The 26,137-nt window shown below is 44.8% G+C and overlaps 1 protein-coding gene across 1 annotated transcript in view; it reads right to left on the bottom strand.

The window, feature by feature from the left end:
* Positions 1–23,648, bottom strand: part of MUC4 (mucin 4, cell surface associated) — a 39,699-nt gene extending 16,051 nt beyond the window's left edge. Inside the window, 8 exon segments of the mRNA XM_063722433.1 lie at positions 171–290; positions 2,440–2,565; positions 2,713–2,892; positions 4,133–4,221; positions 9,450–9,580; positions 10,641–10,796; positions 10,895–11,044; positions 23,637–23,648. Coding sequence (XP_063578503.1) covers positions 171–290; positions 2,440–2,565; positions 2,713–2,892; positions 4,133–4,221; positions 9,450–9,580; positions 10,641–10,796; positions 10,895–11,044; positions 23,637–23,648 — 964 coding nt within the window.
* Positions 23,649–26,137: the final 2,489 nt, after the last annotated feature.

Consider the following 26,137-nt stretch of genomic DNA (forward strand, 5'->3'; position numbering starts at 1 on the left):
AACTCAGGTACAAAGCCCCTCCGCTGACCGTCCGCCCATCACTGGCGTCATCTCCATCTTCCCTTGTGGCCACAGCTCTGCCCCTACTCCTCATCCAGACGCCACCTCCCGGAAGCCCAGAAGGTCCCCCTCCCCAGAGGCTCTTCCTGGGCCTGGGCCCTGTCGCTCACCGGGCCGTGGGGGCCTGTATGTAGCACAGCCCACGCGGGGCCGCCTCTGCTGGTACCGGGCACAGAGGTAGGGCTTGTCACTCCAGCGGCAGCACCAGCTCTGCGGCTCCAGTTCCTGGGCTGCGGAGAAGAGCAGTGAGTTGGGGAGGCTGAGGACCTGGAGAACCCAGCTGGAGAGCTTGGCAGGGCAGGGCGGTGTAGGTGGAGAGCTTGGCAGGGCAGGGCGGTGTTGGTGGAGAGCTTGGCAGGGCAGGGCGGTGTTGGTGGAGAGCTTGGCAGGGCAGGGCGGTGTTGGTGGAGAGCTTGGCAGGGCAGGGTGGGGTGTTGGTGGAGAGCTTGGCAGGGCAGGACGGTGTTGGTGGAGAGCTTGGCAGGGCAGGACGGTGTTGGTGGAGAGCTTGGCAGGGCAGGGCGGTGTTGGTGGAGAGCTTGGCAGGGCAGGGTGGTGTTGGTGGAGAGCTTGGCAGGGCAGGGTGGGGTGTTGGTGGAGAGCTTGGCAGGGCAGGGTGGGGTGTTGGTGGAGAGCTTGGCAGGGCAGGGCGGTGTTGGTGGAGAGCTTGGCAGGGCAGGGCGGGGTGTTGGTGGAGAGCTTGGCAGGGCAGGGCGGTGTTGGTGGAGAGCTTGGCAGGGCAGGGCGGTGTTGGTGGAGAGCTTGGCAGGGCAGGGTGGGGTGTTGGTGGAGAGCTTGGTAGGGCAGGGCGGTGTTGGTGGAGAGCTTGGCAGGGCAGGGCGGGGTGTTGGTGAAGAGCTTGGCAGGGCAGGGCGGTGTTGGTGGAGAGCTTGGCAGGGCAGGGCGGTGTTGGTGGAGAGCTTGGCAGGGCAGGGCGGGGTGTTGGTGGAGAGCTTGGCAGGGCAGGGCGGTGTTGGTGGAGAGCTTGGCAGGGCAGGGCGGTGTTGGTGGAGAGCTTGGCAGGGCAGGGTGGGGTGTTGGTGGAGAGCTTGGCAGGGCAGGACGGTGTAGGTGGAGAGCTTGGCAGGGCAGGGCGGGGTGTTGGTGGAGAGCTTGGCAGGGCAGGGCGGTGTTGGTGGAGAGCTTGGCAGGGCAGGGTGGTGTTGGTGGAGAGCTTGGCAGGGCAGGGCGGTGTTGGTGGAGAGCTTGGCAGGGCAGGGCGGGGTGTTGGTGGAGAGCTTGGCAGGGCAGGGCAGTGTTGGTGGAGAGCTTGGCAGGGCAGGGCGGTGTTGGTGGAGAGCTTGGCAGGGCAGGGTGGGGTGTTGGTGGAGAGCTTGGCAGGGCAGGGTGGGGTGTTGGTGGAGAGCTTGGCAGGGCAGGACGGTGTAGGTGGAGAGCTTGGCAGGGCAGGGCGGGGTGTTGGTGGAGAGCTTGGCAGGGCAGGGCGGTGTTGGTGGAGAGCTTGGCAGGGCAGGGCGGGGTGTTGGTGGAGAGCTTGGCAGGGCAGGGCGGTGTTGGTGGAGAGCTTGGCAGGGCAGGGTGGTGTTGGTGGAGAGCTTGGCAGGGCAGGGCGGTGTTGGTGGAGAGCTTGGCAGGGCAGGGTGGGGTGTTGGTGGAGAGCTTGGCAGGGCAGGACGGTGTAGGTGGAGAGCTTGGCAGGGCAGGGCGGGGTGTTGGTGGAGAGCTTGGCAGGGCAGGGCGGTGTTGGTGGAGAGCTTGGCAGGGCAGGGCAGTGTTGGTGGCAAGAGCATGGCTTTGGAATCCAGCATGGCCCTTCTCATGACCTTGGGCAGTGGACAGGGTGCTGTCTCTTTTGCAGCATGGGGGCCACTGTGCAGCAGGGCGCATGGTAGCAGCTAAGCAAATTCCTGTGTTGAGGGTGGAGAGCCAAGTACTGCTGCTCTCAACGTGCTGGGAGTGGGGAGGGCACGGCTGACAGTCTGGGAACTGTGGAAACTGCCACGGGACAGGGGAGAGAAGGGGAGGACACAGACCACGTGACCCCACACCCCTGCGCTCTCCAGCTCCCTTGGAGCGTCTCTGTAGGAGCTGACTCTCAGTCTTCCCCCAAACATCCTGCTCATCTGGGTCTACAGGGACGGGGTCAGCCTAGGCGCTCTCTTCTTGCCTGGAGAGATGGCCCCACTCTGGCCTGGGGATGCGGAGCCAGGTATAGAGATGGGGAAAGAGGCACTCAGCTCATACATCCCCGAATGTCCGCTGGTGGGGATGTTGGAAGCTTCCTAACAGTTACCAGATCAGGAAGTGGAGGCCCAGAGAGGGGAAGGGTCTGGGAAGGAATGAGGACAAGAGGCTTCATGCTGAGGGTCCCCTGCTTGGCTGGGAGGGTGGGGTTGAGATCTCCACAGACTCACGCACCCAACTGCCAAGGACGCGGCACGTGCCAGCCTTCACGAAACTCTCCCCAGGGCCCGTAGCTGCAGCACACGCCTCCTCGCCAGGAGGTGAAGCTGCACAGCTGCCCGCTGCCGAGGCCCCAGCGACCTGAAACAAGTCCAGTCCCACTCAGGCCCAGGCCAGGGCTGCCAGGGACGGAGCGGGAACCAGCAGGGGCTGTTTCTGGGGAGAGGCTGAGGGCGTGAGCAGAGAGGGTGGTGGGTCGGCTTGTGCGGGGCGGGAAGGAGGTGTCACCTATGCTGACGGGTTGGAATCGTAAGTCCCGTCGTCCCTGCTGCCAGGAACAAGGGCAGGAGACCTGGTTCCAGCCCCAGCTGGGCCACCGAGGCTGGCTCTGCAGCCACTGCAGGCACTCGAGACGGTAGTTGGGCCTTTCTTCCTGGTGTAGCCTGTAGAACTGCAGTCCTCGGAGGCCTGAGGTTGGGGGATGCGGGGGAAAGGGCTTATCCCAGGGCTGGGGCTGCAGGCCCTGTCTTAGCTTTAGGGTCAACCAAAACTCACAAATGCACCCCCTCATGCCACTTCTCACCTCTCTGGACCCAAGTCAGATGGGCAACAATTCCTCCCCCAAAGCCCCTCGCTTGACTTAGCGTCTGCTTCTGATGACCAAATGTGGTTGCCACAGAACAAATAGAACTGGATTTACACTTCACAGTTCACGTGGCTGGTTTCTAAGCCTAAAATGTCCTTCGTCCTATCACATTTTGGAAATTGTTATTTCTTTCCCATTGGGGCCTCTGGACTGAGTCATGGAGAAGGGCACCATCGTTTGCCTCTTGACGTTTGTCTTTCTACCCACATGAAAGCTCTTTGAGCGAAAACACAGTTGGTCTTTTTCCTTTGAAAATGTTTCCGGCCGTTAGCACAGTGTCCAGCACACGGCAGGTGCCCAGTAAATGATGACAATGAACGTGAGACTTCCGGGCCTCTTCTTGGTAGATTCTCTCTTTTTGAGATGGAGTCTTGCTCTGTCACCCAGGCTGGAGTGCAGTGGTGCGATCTCGGCTCGCTGCAACCTCCACCTCCCAGGTTCAAACAATTCTCCTGCCTCAGCCTCTTGAGTAGCTGGAGTTACAGGTGTGCGCCACAATGCCCGGCTAATTTTTGTATTTTTAATAGAGATGAGGTTTCACCATGTTGGCCAGGCTGGTCTCGAACTCCCGACCTCAAGTGATCCGCCCACCTCAGCCTCCCAAAGTGCTGAGATTACAGGTGTGAGCCAAGGCGCCCAGCCGGTAGATTTTCTTAAAGGATCTCACCTAGGTTCTCATTCCTGCTCTGGACAGGACACTTGGAGTATTGTCTGAACTGCCCATTCAAATCCCACCTCCCACAAGACCCTGTCCTCACTTCCAGGATCTGGGCTCCCCGAGAGCCCTCTTGGGCTGGTTCATCTGAGGGAGGAGATGTAGCCCCCTCCCTCAGAGGGGCTGTGCACAGACTGTGCCGTGTCCAGGGGTGCAGGAGGTGCCAGCTGCTCCCTGGGCGAATGCCACATCCCACCTAGACCTGTAGGAGGTTGGACTGTGTGGGGGAGGCCCTTCAGAATGGCCGTGATGTTAGGGAGGTGCCCTCTAGGACTGCGATGGTGTATGGGCTGGAGGACACGCGAGGGCTTGAGACCAGCTCAGGTGTGATAAGGTGGCACTTTTGCCTGAGTTGGAATTCAGGAATCTATCAGGGCGATACCGCTCCCACACTGGCTGGGACATCAGTGGGCTGTTTTCGAAATAGCCATCTCCACTGCAAGAAAGGAGAGACTCTCAGGCCTCTGCCATGCACAGGCTCTTGCCTCGCGGTTGCAAGGCATCTGTTCATCCCTCTAGCCGGTCAGCAGCTGGTCAACCAGCTAGGCAGGCAGTGGGTCAGTGGGTCAGCCAGCCCCAATCGTCGAGCCCCAGCACTGAGCAGGAGAGGGAACAAGATGGATGGGCAGAGGTAGGAGGCTCTAACCGATTCCACATCTGATCGCTAGCTGCAAGAAACTGGCAGGTCCGCTTGGTCATGAGACAGGGGCGTGAAAACAGCAGAGTTCAGGCCTCATTTCTGTTTGTTTCCCTTCAACAAGCAGAGGGTTTGGAGCGGGACAGACTCTAGGGACAGTGTATTGTGATGGTTAAGAGCCAGTTTCTGGAGTTAGACAGTGATGGATTCAACTGCTGATCCCCACACTTACTAGCTTGGTGACCACGGACAAGTCACTGACCCTCTCTGATTCTTAGTTTTCACATCTGTATAAAAGGGATTACAGTAGCACCTACCTCACTGTATTGTGAGGATGAAATGCAGTAATATCTGCAAATCCCTCAGAATTGAGTGAGGCCTTGATACAACAGATGCTGCCACCGCTGCCACCACCACCACCACCACCACCACCACCACCTCCACCACCAACACTACCACCTCCACCACCACCGCCATCACCATCACCAACACTACCACCACCACCACCACCATCACCATCACCAACACTACCACCACACCACCACCACCATCACCATCGCCACCACCAACACTACCACCTCCACCACCACCGCCATCACCATCACCAACACTACCACTTCCACCATCACCATCGCCACCACCACTACCACCACCACCACCACCATCACCACCACCAACACTACCACCACACCACCACCACCACCATCACCACCACTACCACCACCACTACCACCGCCATCATCACCAACACTACCACCACCACCACCACCATCACCATCACCAACACTACCACCACCACCACCGCCATCACCATCACCAACACTACCACCACCACCACCACCACCATCACCATCACCAACACTACCACCACCACCACCATCACCACCACCAACACTACCACACCACCACCACCATTGCCATCACCAACACTACCACCACACCACCACCATCACCATCACCAGCACTACCACCACCACCACCACCATCACATCACCATCACACCACCACCACCATCACCACCACCACCACCATCACCATCGCCACCACCACCACCACCATCACATCACCATCACACCACCACCACCACCACCACCATCACCATCACATCACCATCACACCACCACCACCATCACCACCACCACCACCATCACCATCGCCACCACCAACACTACCACCTCCACCACCACCGCCATCACCATCACCAACACTACCACTTCCACCATCACCATCGCCACCACCAACACTACCACCACCACCACCACCACCACCAACACTACCACCACACCACCACCACCACCATCACCACCACTACCACCACCACTACCACCGCCATCATCACCAACACTACCACCACCACCACCACCATCACCATCACCAACACTACCACCACCACCACCGCCATCACCATCACCAACACTACCACCACCACCACCATCACCATCACCAACACTACCACCACCACCATCACCACCACCAACACTACCACCACACCACCACCACCATTGCCATCACCAACACTACCACCACACCACCACCACCATCACCATCACCAACACTACCACCACCACCACCACCATCACATCACCATCACACCACCACCACCATCACCACCACCACCACCATCACCATCGCCACCACCACCACCACCATCACATCACCATCACACCACCACCACCACCACCACCATCACCACCACCACCACCATCACATCACCATCACACCACCACCACCATCACCACCACCACCACCATCACCATCGCCACCACCAACACTACCACCTCCACCACCACCGCCATCACCATCACCAACACTACCACTTCCACCATCACCATCGCCACCACCACTACCACCACCACCACCACCATCACCACCACCAACACTACCACCACCACCACCGCCATCACCACCACCAACACTACCACCACCACCACCACCATCACCACCACCACCACCATCACCATCGCCACCACCAACACTACCACCTCCACCACCACCGCCATCACCATCACCAACACTACCACTTCCACCATCACCATCGCCACCACCAACACTACCACCACCACCACCACCACCACCAACACTACCACCACACCACCACCACCACCATCACCACCACTACCACCACCACTACCACTGCCATCATCACCAACACTACCACCACCACCACCACCACTACCACCGCCATCATCACCAACACTACCACCACCACCACCGCCATCACCATCACCAACACTACCACCACCACCACCACCATCACCACCACCAACACTACCACCACACCACCACCACCATTGCCATCACCAACACTACCACCACCACCACCACCACCATCACCACCACTACCACCACCACTACCACCGCCATCATCACCAACACTACCACCACCACCACCGCCATCACCATCACCAACACTACCACCACCACCACCACCACCACCATCACCACCACCAACACTACCACCACACCACCACCACCATTGCCATCACCAACACTACCACCACACCACCACCACCACCATCACATCACCATCACATCACCACCATCACCACCACCACCACCACTACCACCACCACCATCACCATCGCCACCACCACCACCACCACCACCATCACCATCGCCGCCACCACTACCATCACCATCACCACCAACACTACCACCACCACCACCGCCATCACCATCACCAACACTACCACCACCACCACCGCCATCACCATCACCAACACTACCACCACCACCACCACCATTGCCACCACCACCACCATCACCATCGCCACCACCAACACTACCACCTCCACCACCACCGCCATCACCATCACCAACACTACCACTTCCACCATCACCATCGCCACCACCAACACTACCACCACCACCGCCATCACCACCACCAACACTACCACCACCACCACCACCATCACCACCACCACCACCATCACCATCGCCACCACCAACACTACCACCTCCACCACCACCGCCATCACCATCACCAACACTACCACTTCCACCATCACCATCGCCACCACCAACACTACCACCACCACCACCACCACCACCAACACTACCACCACACCACCACCACCACCATCACCACCACTACCACCACCACTACCACTGCCATCATCACCAACACTACCACCACCACCACCGCCATCACCATCACCAACACTACCACCACCACCACCACCATCACCACCACCAACACTACCACCACACCACCACCACCATTGCCATCACCAACACTACCACCACCACCACCACCACCACCATCACCACCACTACCACCACCACTACCACCGCCATCATCACCAACACTACCACCACCACCACCGCCATCACCATCACCAACACTACCACCACCACCACCACCATCACCACCACCAACACTACCACCACACCACCACCACCATTGCCATCACCAACACTACCACCACACCACCACCACCACCATCACATCACCATCACATCACCACCACCATCACCACCACCACCACCATCACCATCGCCACCACCACCACTACCACCACCACCATCACCATCGCCACCACCACCACTACCACCACCACCATCACCATCGCCGCCACCACTACCATCACCATCACCACCAACACTACCACCACCACCACCGCCATCACCATCACCAACACTACCACCACCACCACCGCCATCACCATCACCAACACTACCACCACCACCACCACCATTGCCACCACCAACACTACCACCACCACCACCATCACCACCACCAACACTACCACCACCAACACTACCACCACCATCACCATCACCACCACCATCACCATCGCCGCCACCACCAACACCACCACCACCACCGCCGCCACCACCACCATCACCATCACCACCATCACCACCACCACCATCACCACCACCACCATCACCACCATTGCCACTGCCACTGCTGCCATTACTGCCACCACCACCACCACCAACAACAACACTACCACCATCACCACCACCACCATCGCCATCACCGTCCACAGGTGTGGGGTCCAAGCGCGGCTCAGGAAGGAGGAAAGCCTGGAGCGGCCGCCTGCAGCCCCACCCTGGGTGCCTGCTGCAGAGTGGGGACTCTTGGGCTTTTCCTCCTCTCTGACACAAGCAGGATGACGCACCCCCGCGTGACACCTTCCTCAGGTGTACTTGGACCGGTGAAATTCCTAGGCAGTTGGGTAATTCCCCTCCTTTCTCCTTCGTAGCACACCAAGAAACTAGTGAAAGCAGTGAAATCAAAGGGGTAACCTGAACACACTCAATGTAAGAGAAGACCATTTGCAGCAATTATCAAGAACAAAAGACATGTGGCCTTCGTACTGATTGCCACACCCCAGCATATGGGAACAGAGATGGCGCACTGTTGCATCGGAAACAGCCTCCCACACACAGGAATCCACATTTCAACCGCCCACAGCCCCGTGCCTCCTCTCTCCCTTCACCACCGGCTCCATATAAGCTTTTGGGTGCCCCCTGGATAAGTGGGTAATTCTCAGGAAGTCAGGAAGGGAGATTCTAGCCTCAGGTGTCTGGGTTCAAATCTCCACGTTGCCACTTCCCAGCTCTGGGACTTTAGGCAAATTGCTAGTCTATTTGTATCTCAGTTTCCTGATCTGTAGAATGGGGATGATAAATAGTATCTGCCTCGTGGCGTGGCTGTGATCATGACATGCAATAATGTACATGAAGTGTTAGTGTCATCAGTCTTGGCTGTTATCACGATATTTGAGAAGGTAAGAGAGGCCAGCTAATGTCAGTGGAAATCAGGGAAGCCAAAGCTCTGGGAATTGTTACAACACACGGGGACTGGGATGGGAAAGGGCATGGCGGACAAATGGGTGATCTTGTCATGGGAAGCAGCCAGATGTCTGGCCCCAGCGGGAGCTGGAGTCAGCATGAGTCAGAAGCACCAGTCAGGAGGGTTCCCGCCTTGCCCCAGGATGGGAGTGTGTGTGCAGCAAAACCCGACTCTGCACCCCTCCCTGCCATCTGCTCAGTGCTGACAGCCCCTCCCATCCTACCTGGAGAAGCCTATGAGCACCAGGTTGCCTGAGTGCTGGGCCACGTCCCACTGCATCCTACCGCTCTGGTAGAGAAACAGGGCATAGGACCTGCTCCCGTCCGTGGAGAGGATGGCTTGGTAGGTGTTGCTCTGGGGGTGGGTGGAAGCAAACACAGGGATGCCCATGAGAGATCCAGGGTCTCCTCTCTTATGTCCCCCCACCTATCCCACAGACCTGCTCTGACATGTACAGCACTTGTTCCTGGTCTGCCCACAGCAAAGGCACGGGCCCAAAATGCTGGCAAGTTTTGGGTCAGTGAGGGCAGCTTTCACCCTGGGTGTGAACGCACTTACCACGGTGGATTTGCCTTATGGTGACTTTCTTCTGGGAGGGGAGATAAAGGGTTCTGGGTTACAATTCAGTTAGATGAGTGTTTGTTAGAGAAAGCTACCAGAACCTGGGATTAGCCAAGATACCAGAGAGCTAGAGGGGGCTTCATTAGCTCCCTCGTGGATATTTAAGGACATTGCCCAAATTGTCTCCTCCACCTGAACAGCATGGATGACACTGGGGTTCACTGAAGGCGCACACATTGTCCACAGTAGGTGACCAGTGAACTTTTGTCAAGTGAATGAAGAAATGAGTGACTTTAGACCAGGCATAAGGAAGAACTTGGTGACTACAAGAGCGGGGTCCTCGGAGGGAGGACAGAGGAGATGGTGTGGCTCACCCTGTGCCCATTGGATGAGCCAGAGGCTGGAGTCACAAGAAGCTCCACTCAGGCCTGGCTTTGCCATTTGCCAGCGGCGTGACTTTGAACAAGTTACTTCACCTCTCTAACCATTGTCTCCCTCATCTGTAAGATGGGGATCATAATACCAGATTGAGCCACATGAAATTGCAAATAGCCAGACATTTTTGACTTAAAAAATGCCACTTGCTATGTTTCAGCCTAATAATACCCGGTTTGCTGGGCTGCTGCGAGGTCAAGCAGGCAAAGGGCTGAGGCAGGCCGGGCCCATGGTGAGTGCTCAGCCAACAGTGGTGGAAGTGAGGGGGTGGCAGTGTGGGGGTGGCATTGGGGGGGCTTGCTATAATTAGCAGTCTTTCCTAGAGCCAGAGAGGATTTTGGAAGAGTGGCCCCTGCCTAGGATTCTAGGATGTCTGACTCCCAGATGGTTCCCGGGAGCTGCCCGTGGGTCTACTCACCCCGAGGGTCCACTGGGCAGGATAGGCGTGCGCATTGACCCACGTGACCTTTAGGGTCCACCTGGCCTTGTAGCCCCCGTTGTTTGTGATCTTTCTAATCCAAGACTCGGCCTCCTGGACTAGCAGGCTGTGTTCACCATACAGCGTCTCGTATTCCTAGGAAAGGAGGGCAGATGAGAACAAGCCAACGAGGGTCCCACTTCTACACATGGACCCCCACTTTCTGCCTGGGGACCCTGCCCACTTCAGCCCACCCACGTGGCCTGCCCTCCCCTGTCCCAGGCCTGCATTTTTGCCGTGAGCTCTTCTGAGGTGAAGTTCAATTCAAACTCGGGCTGTAGGAAGAGTGTGCAGAATACACGGTCGTGGCCCAGACGTCCAGAGAATGTAAAATGGTACAGCCACTGCAGAGAGCGGTATGACAGTTCCTCAAAAAAATTAAAACATACTAGCCATATAATCCAACAATTCCTCTCCTGGTTATATACTCAAAATATTTGAAAGTAATACTTCAAAGTGATATTTGTATACCATGTTCATAGCATCATTCACAGTTACTAAAATGTGGAGAAAACTCTAATGAATGATTGAATTGAAAAATGGTATATACATACAATGGTATATCATTTAGGCTTAAAAAGGAAAGAAATTCTGACATATGCTACCACATTAATGAAACTTGAGCACATTATGCTAAGTGAAATAAGCAAGTCACAGAAAAGATATATACTGGATGATTTCACTCATATGAAGTATTTAGTGTAGTCAACATTATAAAGTCATAAGGTAGAACTGTGGTTGCCAGGGCCTAGGCACTGGGGTAGTGGGGTAATGGGTTAATGAGGAATTATTATTTAATGTGCAGAGAGCTTCAGTTTTGCAAGATGGAAAGAGTTATGGAGATTAATCATGGTGATAGTTGCACAATATTAAGATACTTAATACCACTGAACTGTATATTTAATAATGGTAAAGACAGTAAATTTTATGTTATGTGTATTCTTACACAATAAAAACTTGGGGAAAAAATGAAGACAAAATAAAAACTTTTTAAAAAAAATGACATTATATGACTCTGATGTGATGTAATAAAGAAAACACACCATAATCTCTATATATTCTTAGTAAAAATATTCTAAATATTTTCATAAATAAAATATAAAAATTAAAATGGGGCTTATTCTGTGAAACCATTGGTGTAAATTCTTAAAAAAAGCAATAGAGTCATTATAAAAAGTAAAGTGTGGCTAACTTTCCAGATTAAATGAGACAAAAGAAACATTAATGTCTAATGAGACATTAAGTGTCATGATGTCTACAATATGAAAACTTGTCAACAAATGGTAAATATTTGGGTGATGTGTATATAAAAGCCCATTTCAATCTTCATTTATATTTTCCCAGTTTAAATATTTTCAAAATCAGAATTTGGTGGGAAATTTTAAGATATTAAATATCTAGTGCAAAAGCATGAATATTTAAAATACATTTCTATTTGGAATAAGGGCTTAATTACAACATAAAGTGATACTTTAAAAGTGTATCTTATGTATTGCATGCATTTCTGATGGTATCTAATGACAAATAATAAGGTTATATTCTCATCAAGAGTTTTAATTCTATTCAAGTCTTCTCTGAACGGTATTTTGTTGTTCAAAATAAATAAATTGAAAGAACATCCTATAACAGATTATATAAAAAATAAATATAAAATACCTTTTAATATGTATGAATGTTATATATGTGTGTGTGTGTTTGTTTTATATGCATGTATGTGTGTGTATGTATGTGTATGTATATCATATCAGAAAAAAATTTGGTCACGTGTTCCGGCAAATGTTTGATTTTGTTGACTAGTGATGGTGTTAAATCATTTTCAGATATTTTATGGCATGTAAATGTTGTTGCCCTGGGGCATCCAACTGATGCTATTGAAATTTCCAAGCTTCAATGAAGGTGTGTTCATCCTGTAGAATTAGCAATTTATTGATTGAATATAATTGTTAACCACGGGATTATGGACTTGCAATCTAAGCATTTTTTAAAAGGAAGCACATTTTATTAATTTCATTAGTGCCTGATTGGTCTTCTTGATCATGTTAGTGTTTTATGTAGTGGAGGTCTCAATTAAGGAAGAAGGGCTGTGAATGAAATTTTCCTGTCACATATAACATTGTAAAAATAAAAAGTGATAAATGACATTGCATATAATAAAACCTATGGCCAGAATACCCCTCTGTCGATGCAAGAATGGAATAATATTGGAGGGCTGAGTAATATTTGAGGGGTGAGATAATATTGGAATATTTAAGAAAAATGCCTAAGAAAGATCCCATCTCTCTTATTGTTTAGTACTCTCCATCTCACAGCACTTCATTGTTGAAACCACAGTATGACCTCATTAAGTGTGGCTATACAGGAGGAAGTCCTCACTTTAAATATTCAAAGTTTTTCTCCATTGTTATTTTATATGAATAGTGTTAATATAGGAGTGGATAATATAGTCCCCTATAATATAATATGGGAGTCTTAATATGGGATCTCTGTTGCCAAAATGAACAAAGTGAACTTCCTGGTTCATGGTTATATGGGAATCATAGCAGACCAAAAAATGGCAGGTGAAGACTATGTAGATAGACCCGAGGGCATCCACAGTAACAAGGGCTGATGTAGAGCTGTCACAGCCCAGGAGACACCATAAATATGTACAATTAATACAAAAATAAGACTAATATAAAAAAAGTTTGGGAATTGGCATGAGATATGCCACCAATGACAGCATGGGGTGATATAAGCAGGTATCAACTAAGAGCAAAATCTGGACTAGTGATTTCTAATCAGAGCCTACTGAGGATGTCACTTTTACTTAACCCCCATAAGTTCAAATAATTCACATGAGTCTGCTGTGAATCCACTTCATATCTTGGAAATTAGCAATAAAGTACGTATGGAAAATGCTCTTTTGAAAGAACATTTCATCTAACAGAAACTGCATTACTTATGAGTATATAAAAATTATTAAATTAGAATGACTTTTCTGGATTTTAACAAATCCCCATCTCTCTTATCATAGTGAGGATTTTTAATGGAGAAGAATGACTTACAAGGAAATAAAACAAGGAAGGAATAAAATGAGTTATCTTTATATCTGAATATAGTGTCAGTAAATTTGAGACCACACATAAACAATGTAAAGTGTGTATAAGATAGAAAAAAACTATACTAAAGAGATATAAATTATCTCTATGGAAAGATCGAGGTAAATTTTATATGCACACACACACGCACACACACACAAACCACTTGAATAAGTTTATTGAATGAACATTCATCAGATGCCACTAACTAGGGGAACATTATACAAAGTAACCAGGATGTCCAATGTCACTGTATCATTATATATTCTAGAGGTTTGGGAGAAACAAGAGGTTTTAGAATCACATAAGTTTGAAGTGCAAATAAAAGGATGATGAAAGATTGGACTTGAGAAATAGAAAGAATTAGGTCATGGATTGTCTACTAAAATGTTTTCTTAAAAGGGAGGGCTATGATTTGATATGTGTTTTGGTTTGATCGCTCTCTTAGCAGTATGAAAAATTCATGTAAAGGTGGAAGATACATTGAGCAGAGAGATTACTTATGAAATATTTGTAGTAATCCTGGAGATTCAAGATGAAGATCTGCTGAAAGTAAATTGTTAATGGCAGGAATCCATAGGTGAAAAGAAATTTGAAAAATACTTGAGAGTTAAATTGATAGTATTCAGTAAATGGTTGGCCAAGGTTACTGAGGGAAAAAGTGAAGAGATGGACTCATCCTTAAATATATATGTTTATAATTGGGTGAGCACTGGTGCCATGTATAAAGTTAGAAAAAGCAGGGGTGAAGTGGGTTTGAGTGAGGGATCAAAAAGAGGAAATGATGAGCTCAGTTTTTAAGTTGAATACATTTTCACTAGCACATCAAAGAGGAAATGTCTTACAACAAATATTCTCTTCAGAAACTCAAAAATAGAGATTTGAATGTGCTGGTTGGTGACTTACCTATCTACCATCCTCTTGTGCTTCTAAGCTGTCTGAGGAAGATTAATATTTCATTAATCTTTGAAACACTAAATGACTTAAATGTCACATTATAAGTAGTAGGAAGTAGTAGGTTCTCATGATTTCTTTTTATCTTTTTTTTTTTTTTTTTTTTTTTTTTTTTTTAAGATGGTGTCTCACTCTTTTGCCAGACTGGAGTGCAGTGGCGCGATCTCGGCTCACTGCAACCTCTGCCTACTGGCTTCAAGCGATTCTCCTGCCTCAGCCTCCCGAGTAGCTGGGACTACAAGCGTGCACCACCACGCCCAGCTAATTTTTGTATTTTTAGTAGAGACGGGGTTTCACCATGTTGGGCAGGATGGTCTCAATCTCTTGACCTCGTGATCTGCCCACCTTGGTTTCCCAGAGTGCTGTGATTATAGGCATGAGCCACCGCACCCAACCGTGATTTCTTTCTTAATCAAAGAAATAGTGAGAATGAACTCAAGCTGTCTGATAAACTTTTGTGACATTCCTATACTTTCTGTTTTGTAGAACTTGGGAAAACTTAAAGTTTTAAATTTGCACAGAATGCTTAGACACCTATTAATCTATTTGAGTGAGATATTTATGATTCCCCAGTTATAATATTAAAGGTAAACTCAAGGGAAAACTAGAACCACTCTTCTTTTTAGTCTTTGGCAGCAGGTAGACTTATGAACGCTTATTTATTTGCAAAAAGAAAGTTTGCACTCCTTCCATTATATTAAAACTAATGTAGATATTTATATGATTTGGAGGAATCTAAACATCAGGATTTGGATTCCATTTTAGCTGCGACAAGACATGAAATAAATACTGAAATTATTATAATATCCATCTTTTCTGAGTGGGTTACATTGAGAAAATGCTTTTTCTTTTCATTCATTTCGATTAACTAACAATCTTACCAGAAGTGGAATGTGATAGCAAATACATCAGTATACTCAACTCAAATCTTTAATATTATTCTTTACACAAATAGTTTGTAATGTCAAAAAAATCACTTTCGTGGCATGAGCTAAAAAGAATAACAAAAGCACTAAAATGAAAGCCATCATTCCACTGAGTTAGACGGAAATTCATTGAACTCGTTAGGATTCTGTCTGAAATAACTGCACTCCATTTGTTAATAGGTGTGTGAGTTCTTTTATAGGCTGTAAATTTTAAAACTGTTCCACTGACAGTTCAGCATTCACAAAACTAGCTCTAGTTCTATCAACTCACTGCATGAATTGTAAATTTACATTTGGCAAGCAGCAGAAATTACTTTACCTACAGTGAGTATTCTGAAATGTAATTTAAGACATGGTGTTCAGTCTTCTGTTTGTTAATAGCATCTACTGAGAAATAACTTATATTGAGAAGCCAAACAACTGGAATTTATTTCATGCTCTGTAATTTTATGAGAAACAAATGATAATAAACAGACTGATAGCATGACTATATTCACAAAAGCAACTTAGAGATTACAGTCAGTATAAATACTATATTAATAATCATATCTTTTACAGTAAGACGCTTGATGTATATAGAATAAATCCATACTTATTAAAGGTAACATATTAAACTCTCAGAAGAAAAGAGCTTATTTGCAAAGTTTAGATTCTGGAGCTTAACTGCTAGAATTTCAATCATTAGTATTCACCATATTTGTAATATTAAATGCAGACTGTGTTAATCTAGCTACAAAAGAAACAGGAACCCTACACATTAGGGTGTTGGTTAATTCTCTTTTCATTACAAATATCTATTTAATTGTACAATATAAAGTTTTAAAGAGCTGCTTATTATTCTCCCCATTTTATAGACGAGAAAACTAACACATTCAGTGATGAAGAAACATGCCTAAGTTTACCAACCAGTAAGTATTAAACTCATGTTATCAAACCAGTTAATTCTCCACAGATGCCAACGATATTTATTCTATTAAGAATTCTGTTCTAAATGTATTACTGTAGAAGAAAAAATATCTTAGGATGATCTAGCAGTCTTATTGGACTCACTAAAAGAAGATTACAGTATCTAACTTTTAAGATAATAGAATCTGAACTGATAATTATAAATGTCATTTCTTTACCTAAAGATATCACCAAAATATGTTTTGGACTCTTAGCTGACTAGACATTAAATGCAGAGTTCGCTTAGGCCCCATGTACTAGAAAATATCATGTCATTCTAGATAGTCATTGTCATTATTATTCTTAGAGTTTACCTAATAGTCGTTTAAAAATATGTAAGCTTGCATTTTTAACCTTCTTTTATTGGAGTTAATAAGTGAGGGTTTGGGATTCATTGCACTGATGTAGCTCTCCTTCTCGGATCATTTGTCAAAACTCTTATGTGTATTTATTACTTATATGTGTAAATGAATATTTCTGTGGCCAGCCAGCCATGGAATACATGTCCAGCCTGTAGGTTCTCTATGGTTGTTTAGTAAATCTTTTTTTTTTTTTATTTTTTTTATTTTTTTATTTTTCTTTTATTATTATTATTATTATTATCATTATTATACTTTAGGTTTTATGGTACATGTGCGCAATGTGCAGGTAAGTTACATATGTATACATGTGCCATGCTGGTGCGCTGCACCCACCAACTTGTCATCTAGCATTAGGTATATCTCCCAATGCTATCCCTCCCCCCTCCCCCCACCCCACAACAGTCCCCGAAGTGTGATGTTCCCCTTCCAGTGTCCATGTGTTCTCATTGTTCAATTCCCACCTATGAGTGAGAATATGCGGTGTTTGGTTTTTTGTTCTTGCGATAGTTTACTGAGAATGATGATTTCCAGTTTCATCCATGTCCCTACAAAGGACGTGAACTCATCATTTTTTATGGCTGCATAGTATTCCATGGTGTATATGTGCCACATTTTCTTAATCCAGTCTATCATTGTTGGACATTTGGGTTGGTTCCAAGTCTTTGCTATTGTGAATAATGCGGCAATAAACATACGTGTGCATGTGTCTTTATAGCAGCATGATTTATAGTCCTTTGGGTATATACCCAGTAATGGGATGGCTGGGTCGAATGGAATTTCTAGTTCTAGATCCCTGAGGAATCGCCACACTGACTTCCACAAGGGTTGAACTAGTTTACAGTCCCACCAACAGTGTAAAAGTGTTCCTATTTCTCCACATCCTCTCCAGCACCTGTTGTTTCCTGACTTTTTAATGATTGCCATTCTAACTGGTGTGAGATGGTATCTCATTGTGGTTTTGATTTGCATTTCTCTGATGGCCAGTGATGGTGAGCATTTTTTCATGTGTTTTTTGGCTGCATAAATGTCTTCTTTTGAGAAGTGTCTGTTCATGTCCTTCGCCCACTTTTTGATGGGGTTGTTTGTTTTTTTCTTGTAAATTTGTTGGAGTTCATTGTAGATTCTGGATATTAGCCCTTTGTCAGATGAGTTGGTTGCGAAAATGTTCTCCCATTTTGTAGGTTGCCTGTTCACTCTGATGGTAGTTTCCTTTGCTGTGCAGAAGCTCTTTAGTTTAATGAGATCCCATTTGTCAATTTTGGCTTTTGTTGCCATTGCTTTTGGTGTTTTAGACATGAAGTCCTTGCCCATGCCTATGTCCTGAATGGTAATGCCTAGGTTTTCTTCTAGGGTTTTTATGGTTTTAGGTCTAACATTTAAGTCTTTAATCCATCTTGAATTGATTTTTGTATAAGGTGTAAGGAAGGGATCCAGTTTCAGCTTTCTACATATGGCTAGCCAGTTTTCCCAGCACCATTTATTAAATAGGGAATCCTTTCCCCATTTCTTGTTTTTGTCAGGTTTGTCAAAGATCAGATACTTGTAGATATGTGGCATTATTTCTGACGGCTCTGTTCTGTTCCATTGATCTATATCTCTGTTTTGGTACCAGTACCATGCTGTTTTGGTTACTGTAGCCTTGTAGTATAGTTTGAAGTCAGGTAGTGTGATGCCTCCAGCTTTGTTCTTTTGGCTTAGGATTGACTTGGCGATGCGGGCTCTTTTTTGGTTCCATATGAACTTTAAAGTAGTTTTTTCCAATTCTGTGAAGAAAGTCATTGGTAGCTTGATGGGGATGGCATTGAATCTGTAAATTACCTTGGGAAGGATGGCCATTTTCATGATATTGATTCTTCCTACCCATGAGCATGGAATGTTCTTCCATTTGTTTGTATCCTCTTTTATTTCCTTGAGCAGTGGTTTGTAGTTCTCCTTGAAGAGGTCTTTCACATCCCTTGTAAGTTGGATTCCTAGGTATTTTATTCTCTTTGAAGCAATTGTGAATGGGAGTTCACTCATGATTTGGCTCTCTGTTTGTCTGTTATTGATGTATAAGAATGCTTGTGATTTTTGCACATTGATTTTGTATCCTGAGACTTTGCTGAAGTTGCTTATCAGCTTAAGGAGATTTTGGGCTGAGACAATGGGGTTTTCTAGATATACTATCATGTCATCTGCAAACAAGGACAATTTGACTTCCTCTTTTCCTAATTGAATACCCTTTATTTCCTTCTCCTGCCTAATTGCCCTGGCCAGAACTTCCAACACTATGTTGAATAGAAGTGGTGAGAGAGGGCATCCCTGTCTTGTGCCAGTTTTCAAAGGGAATGCTTCCAGTTTTTGCCCATTCAGTACGATATTGGCTGTGGGTTTGTCATAAATAGCTCTTATTATTTTGAGATACGTCCCATCAATTCCTAATTTATTGAGAGTTTTTAGCATGAAGGGTTGTTGAATTTTGTCAAAGGCCTTTTCTGCATCTATTGAGATAATCATGTGGTTTTTGTCTTTGGTTCTGTTTATATGCTGGATTACATTTATTGATTTGCGTATATTGAACCAGCCTTGCATCCCAGGGATGAAGCCCACTTGATCATGGTGGATAAGCTTTTTGATGTGCTGCTGGATTCTGTTTGCCAGTATCTTATTGAGGATTTTTGCATCAATGTTCATCAAGGATATTGGTCTAAAATTCTCTTTTTTTGTTGTGTCTCTGCCAGGCTTTGGTATCAGGATGATGCTGGCCTCATAAAATGAGTTAGGGAGGATTCCCTCTTTTTCTATTGATTGGAATAGTTTCAGAAGGAATGGTACCAGCTCCTCCTTGTACCTCTGGTAGAATTCGGCTGTGAACCCATCTGGTCCTGGACTTTTTTTGGTTGGTAAGCTATTGATTATTGCCACAATTTCAGCTCCTGTTATTGGTCTATTCAGAGATTCAACTTCTTCCTGGTTTAGTCTTGGGAGGGTGTAAGTGTTGAGGAATTTATCCATTTCTTCTAGATTTTCTAGTTTATTTGCATAGAGGTGTTTGTAATATTCTCTGATGGTAGTTTGTATTTCTGTGGGATCGGTGGTGATATCCCCTTTATCATTTTTTATTGCATCTATTTGATTCTTCTCTCTTTTTTTCTTTATTAATCTTGCTAGCGGTCTATCAATTTTGTTGATCCTTTCAAAAAACCAGCTCCTGGATTCATTGATTTTTTGAAGGGTTTTTTGTGTCTCTATTTCCTTCAGTTCTGCTCTGATTTTAGTTATTTATTGCCTTCTGCTAGCTTTTGAATGTGTTTGCTCTTGCTTTTCTAGTTCTTTTAATTGTGATGTTAGGGTGTCAATTTTGGATCTTTCCTGCTTTCTCTTGTGGGCATTTAGTGCTATAAATTTCCCTCTACACACTGCTTTGAATGCATCCCAGAGATTCTGGTATGTTGTGTCTTGGTTCTCGTTGGTTTCAAAGAACATCTTTATTTCTGCCTTCATTTCGTTATGTACCCAGTAGTCATTCAGGAGCAGGTTGTTCAGTTTCCATGTAGTTGAGTGGTTTTGAGTGAGTTTCTTAATCCTGAGTTCTAGTTTGATTGCACTGTGGTCTGAGAGACAGTTTGTTATAATTTCTGTTCTTTTACATTTGCTGAGGAGAGCTTTACTTCCAACTATGTGGTCAGTTTTGGAATAGGTGTGGTGTGGTGCTGAAAAAAATGTATATTCTCTTGATTTGGGGTGGAGAGTTCTGTAGATGTCTATTAGGTCTGCTTGGTGCAGAGCTGAGTTCAATTCCTGGGTATCCGTGTTAACTTTCTGTCTCGTTGATCTGTCTAATGTTGACAGTGGGGTGTTAAAGTCTCCCATTATTAATGTGTGGGAGTCTAAGTCTCTTTGTAGGTCACTCAGGACTTGCTTTATGAATCTGGGTGCTCCTGTATTGGGTGTATATATATTTAGGATAGTTAGCTCTTCTTGTTAAATTGATCCCTTTACCATTATGCAATGGCCTTCTTTGTCTCTTTTGATCTTTGTAGGTTTAAAGTATGTTTTATCAGAGACTAGGATTGCAACCCTTGCCTTTTTTTGTTTTCCATTTGCTTGGTAGATCTTCCTCCATATTTTTATTTTGAGCCTATATGTGTCTCTGCACGTGAGATGGGTTTCCTGAATACAGCACACTGATGGGTCTTGACTCTTTATCCAATTTGCCAGTCTGTGTCTTTTAATTGGAGCATTTAGTCCATTTACGTTTAAAGTTAATATTGTTATGTGTGAATTTGATCCTGTCATTATGATGTTAGTTGGTTATTTTGCTCTTTAGTTGATGCAGTTTCTTCCTATTCTCGATGGTCTTTACATTTTGGCATGATTTTGCAGCGGCTGGTACTGATTGTTCCTTTCCATGTTTACTGCTTCCTTCAAGGGCTCTCGTAGGGCAGATCTGGTGGTGACAAAATCTCTCAGGATTTGCTTGTCTGTAAAGGATTTTATTTCTCCTTCACTTATGAAGCTTAGTTTGGCTGGATATGAAATTCTGGGTTGAAAATTCTTTTCTTTAAGAATGTTGAATATTGGCCCCCACTCTCTTCTGGCTTGTAGAGTTTCTGCCGAGAGATCCGCTGTTATTCTGATGGGCTTCCCTTTGTGGGTAACCCGACCTTTCTCTCTGACCGCCCTTAACATTTTTTCCTTCATTTCAACTTTGGTGAATCTGACAATTATGTGTCTTGGAGTTGCTCTTCTTGAGGAGTATCTTTGTGGTGTTCTCTGTATTTCCTGAATCTGAACGTTGGCCTGCCTTGCTAGATTGGGGAAGTTCGGATAATATCCTGCAGAGTGTTTTCCAACTTGTTTCCATTCTCCCCGTCACTTTCAGGTACACCAATCAGACGTAGATTTGGTCTTTTCACATAGTCCCATATTTCTTGGAGGCTTTGTTCATTTCTTTTTATTCTTTTTTCTCTAAACTTCCCTTCTCGCTTCATTTCATTCATTTCATCTTCCATCGCTGATACCCTTTCTTCCAGTTGATTGCATCAGCTCCTGAGACTTCTGCATTCTTCACGTAGTTCTTGAGCCTTGGCTTTCAGCTCCATCAGCTCCTTTAAGCACTTCTCTCTATTGGTTATTCTAGTTATACCTTCATCTAAATTTTTTTCAAAGTTTTCAACTTCTTTGCCTTTGGTTTGAATTTCCTCTTGTAGCTCGGAGAAGTTTGATCGTGTGAAGCCTTCTTCTCTCAACTCGTTAAAGTCATTCTCTGTCCAGCTTTGTTCTGTTGCTAGTGAGGAACTCCGTTCCTTTGGAGGAGGAGAGGCTCTCTGCTTTTTAGAGTTTCCAATTTTTCTGCTCTGTTTTTTTCCCCATCTTTGTGGTTTTATCTACTTTTGGTCTTCGATGATGGTGATGTACAGATGGGTTTTTGGTGTGGATGTCCTTTCTGTTTGTTAGTTTTCCTTCTAACAGACAGGACCCTCAGCTGCAGGTCTGTTGGAGTTTGCTAGAGGTCCACTCCAGATCCTGTTTGCCTGGGTATCAGCAGCCATGTCTGCAGAACAGTGATTTTTCTTGAACTGTGAATACTTATAGTATTAGAGTATTCTGAGTTTAAATGTATTTTTACCTTTACAGTGAGTTTTATATATTTACATGTTTTCATGTTAGCAACTTGTATTTTTTCATATCCACTTAAAGAACTTTCTTTAGCATTTCTTTTAAGGCAAATATAGTGGTAATTAACTCCCGCCCTCAGCTTTTGTTTGTTGAGGAAAGTAACTTATTTCATTTCTGAAGGACATCCTTGCTTGACATTCTGTTCTTGGCAGGCAGTTTTTTTTCCTTCAGCATTTTGAATAGATCATTCCATACTCTCCTAGCCTTCAATGTTTCTGCTGAAAAGTCAGCTAACAGTGTCATAAAGATTCCTTTGTATGTGATGAGTTGTTTTTTCTTGTTGCTTTCAAAAGTATCTCTTTTTCCTTGGCTTTTCAGAATTTTATTATAATATCAGTATATATCTGATATTATATATTACATATGATATATGTAATATATGATATATATATAATATCAGATTATAATCTCAATAAAATTCTATTTATATTAACTTAGTTAGGGTTATTTTGACTTTCTGGATCTGATATTCATTTTTCTCTCCGGATTTGTGATGTTTCCTGTCATTATTTCTTTAAATAAGCTTCCTGTTATTTTATTTTTCTGGTTATTTTTTGACTCTCATAATGCATATGTTTGGCCACTTGATGGTGTCCCATACTTCCTATAGGCCTCCCTCATTTGTTTTTATTTCTTTTTGTTGTTATTTTTGTCCCTCTTACTAGGTAATCTCAAATGATCTGTTTCTCAGCTCACCGATTCTCTCTCTTCTGATTAACTAAACCTGCTGTTGAAGATTTCTATGAAATTTTTCAGTTCAGTCATTGTGCCATTTTGCTCAAATATTTCTGTTTGATTCTTCTTTATGATTTTTTTCTTGTTGAATTTCTAATTTTGTTCACATATTGTTTTCCTGATTTTGTTTAGTGGTCTATTTGTGTTCTCTTATAGCACACTGAGCTTCTTTAAGATGATTATTTTGAATTCATTGATAGAAAGATTATAAATATCCATTTCTTTTCAGTTCAGCTTCTGATTCTTTATTTTATTCCCTTGGCAGTGTTACATTACCTGATTATTCATGGTCCTCATCACCATGCATTGGTGTCTATGCATTTGAAGAATTAGGCACCTATTACAGTCTTTACAGACTGGCTATGGTAGGGAAAGCCCTTCACCAATCAGCTGGTCCAGAGATTCTGGGTAGGTTGTCTAGTGGGATCCTCAGATGGGCCTGCTGCCCAAATCACTGGGCAGGCTTGGTGCCTGGGTGAGAAGGTGGGGTGATTCTGGTGCCTGGGTCCAACGGGCCCAGCATAGATCCTGGGCCCTGGATCCACAGTTATAGGTCTGAAGCTTGGGTCCACCATAGTGATACTGCAGCTAGGATCTTCTCAGGTGGGCATGGAACCTCAGGTGTCTAGTCTGGCACTCTTAACTACTGAGGTATACCTGTGTATTGGGTCCATGGAGGCAGGCCTGGAGCCTATGTCTATAGGAGCAGCCGGAAGCATGGGTTGATAGGGGCTGGACTGATATCAGGATGGACCTGGAGTTTGAGATATGGGGAAAAGTCTAAAGCCAGGGTGTACAGGTAAAGTTCTGGAGTCTGAGTTTAGTAGCGAAAGCCTAGAGTCTGGGGCTGTGGGGACCAACCTGGTGCCAGAATGGGCCTGAATCCTGAGACTGTGAGGCTGACATGAAGGGTGAACTGTGAGGGCTGGCTTCACATTGGGACAGACCTAAAAGCTGGATAATCAGATTCTGTCCTGGAGCCTGAAGCTGTGGGGCTGGCCTGATATTGGGGTAGGCCTGGAGGTTCAGTCCATAGATGCCAGAACTTGGGACAGTAGGGGTTGGTCTGCTTGAGTTTCACTGGGATGGCCTAGTGCTGGGGTTCAAAGCAAAGTTGGGTGCTCACTCAACTCCTCCATGCAAGGAAGGAAGGAGTTCTCAACTGTCTTTCTATTTATTTAAGGTATGTGGATTATTAGATTATATATGTTATATCTGATTTTATATATTTTATATATATAATCTATATATAACATATATAATATATAATCTATATATAATATATATAATATGTATTTATATAGATTATATATTTTATAGTTTTGCATTTTTCAATGTATTTTATCATCTACATATATTCTATAATACATGAAATTTTCTAGGTCTCTTAGTCTTACTTATTTTTTTCACAGGAATGTTCACTGTCATTAAAGTCATTTTCCCTTAACTATTCCAGGAAAAATATAGTGAAAATTCTCAATCCATTTAAAAAATTAGTGGTGAAAATAAGATGCTATCAGGAAACTGGCTGTTTATGCCTGTTGTGCAACCTACAACTTCTTATCTAGATTCACCTACAACGTTAATATTTTCACTGGAATCTGCATGCAGATGCATAGTAGCAGTTTTTCTATTTCAATATGAAATTTTGGATTAAAGTAATTGTAGTTATTATAGCCTATATTTGGGTATGTTGATATCAAGTTTAAAGATCTAGTCCTTTAAAATAAAGATGTATTAATACAAACATTAGGGAACTTAACCAGAGACACACAGAGAGAATAAAATTTGTCATAGTAAATTTATTAATTAAAATAGAAAATATTAAAAGATATTGTTAAAAAATTATTACCCCAATGAAAGCACCAAGTCCTGAGGACTTACAGTTGAACGCTATCAAAACCTCAAAGAAAAGATTTCCTTGGGGCTGTTGAATCAATCGATGTTATTGATTCAATCAAAAAATGTTCTATTGAATCAATAAAATTATTCACAAATTATTTTAATAAAATCATCATTTTACAAATATTCAAAACTGAAGCAAATTTTATTTTACCTTTTTTACCAAATCATCAAATAAATCACTCAAAAGTTATAAAGAGAAAATATGAAGTAGGGAGAACGAATTTTCCTGGGGCTTACAATATTTCTCACAAAAGACTTACTAAAATTTTGTAATTTGAGCCAAAAAGAGTGATCCTGGAATGAGCGCACTTATAGAGCCAAGAAACAAGAGGTTCCTGACTTTGATGCCTTTAAAACTTTGATTGAATATGGCACATCAAACTCATTCACAAATATCTAAAATTCAAACACTTTCTCAGTTTTTTGTTAGCCAGAATTACATAATCAAGAGTTAGGATACTGAAAACCTAACAAATTTTATTTTATATTTTTATCACGTTACATTTTTAGTGAGTTATTTATTTTTCAAATAGCTGTTAAACAGCTATTCTTTACTAGGGACTACTCTAAGCTTTGGAAATGGAACAATAGCTGAACCAGGTAAAGTCTTACACTTCAGTAACTTACATTCTAGTAGTGGAAATATATGATAAATGAATGATAAAATAAATATATAGTATGTCAGATAACTTTTAAAAACACTGAAAAGATTTTAAGAAATAGTGCATTGGGGACAGAGTGTGCTGGAGAATTAAGGAAGGCTTTCCTAATACTGGGACAGTTAGCCAGGACGTATGCAATGATGGTTTAATGGAAAAAATTTTCAGACAAAATTATGTTTAAAGATTCTGAGGTAAAACTGTACTTAGCCT

Source organism: Pongo abelii, chromosome 2 (assembly GCF_028885655.2).
Source record: "Pongo abelii isolate AG06213 chromosome 2, NHGRI_mPonAbe1-v2.0_pri, whole genome shotgun sequence".
NCBI classification, from domain to species: domain Eukaryota; kingdom Metazoa; phylum Chordata; class Mammalia; order Primates; family Hominidae; genus Pongo; species Pongo abelii.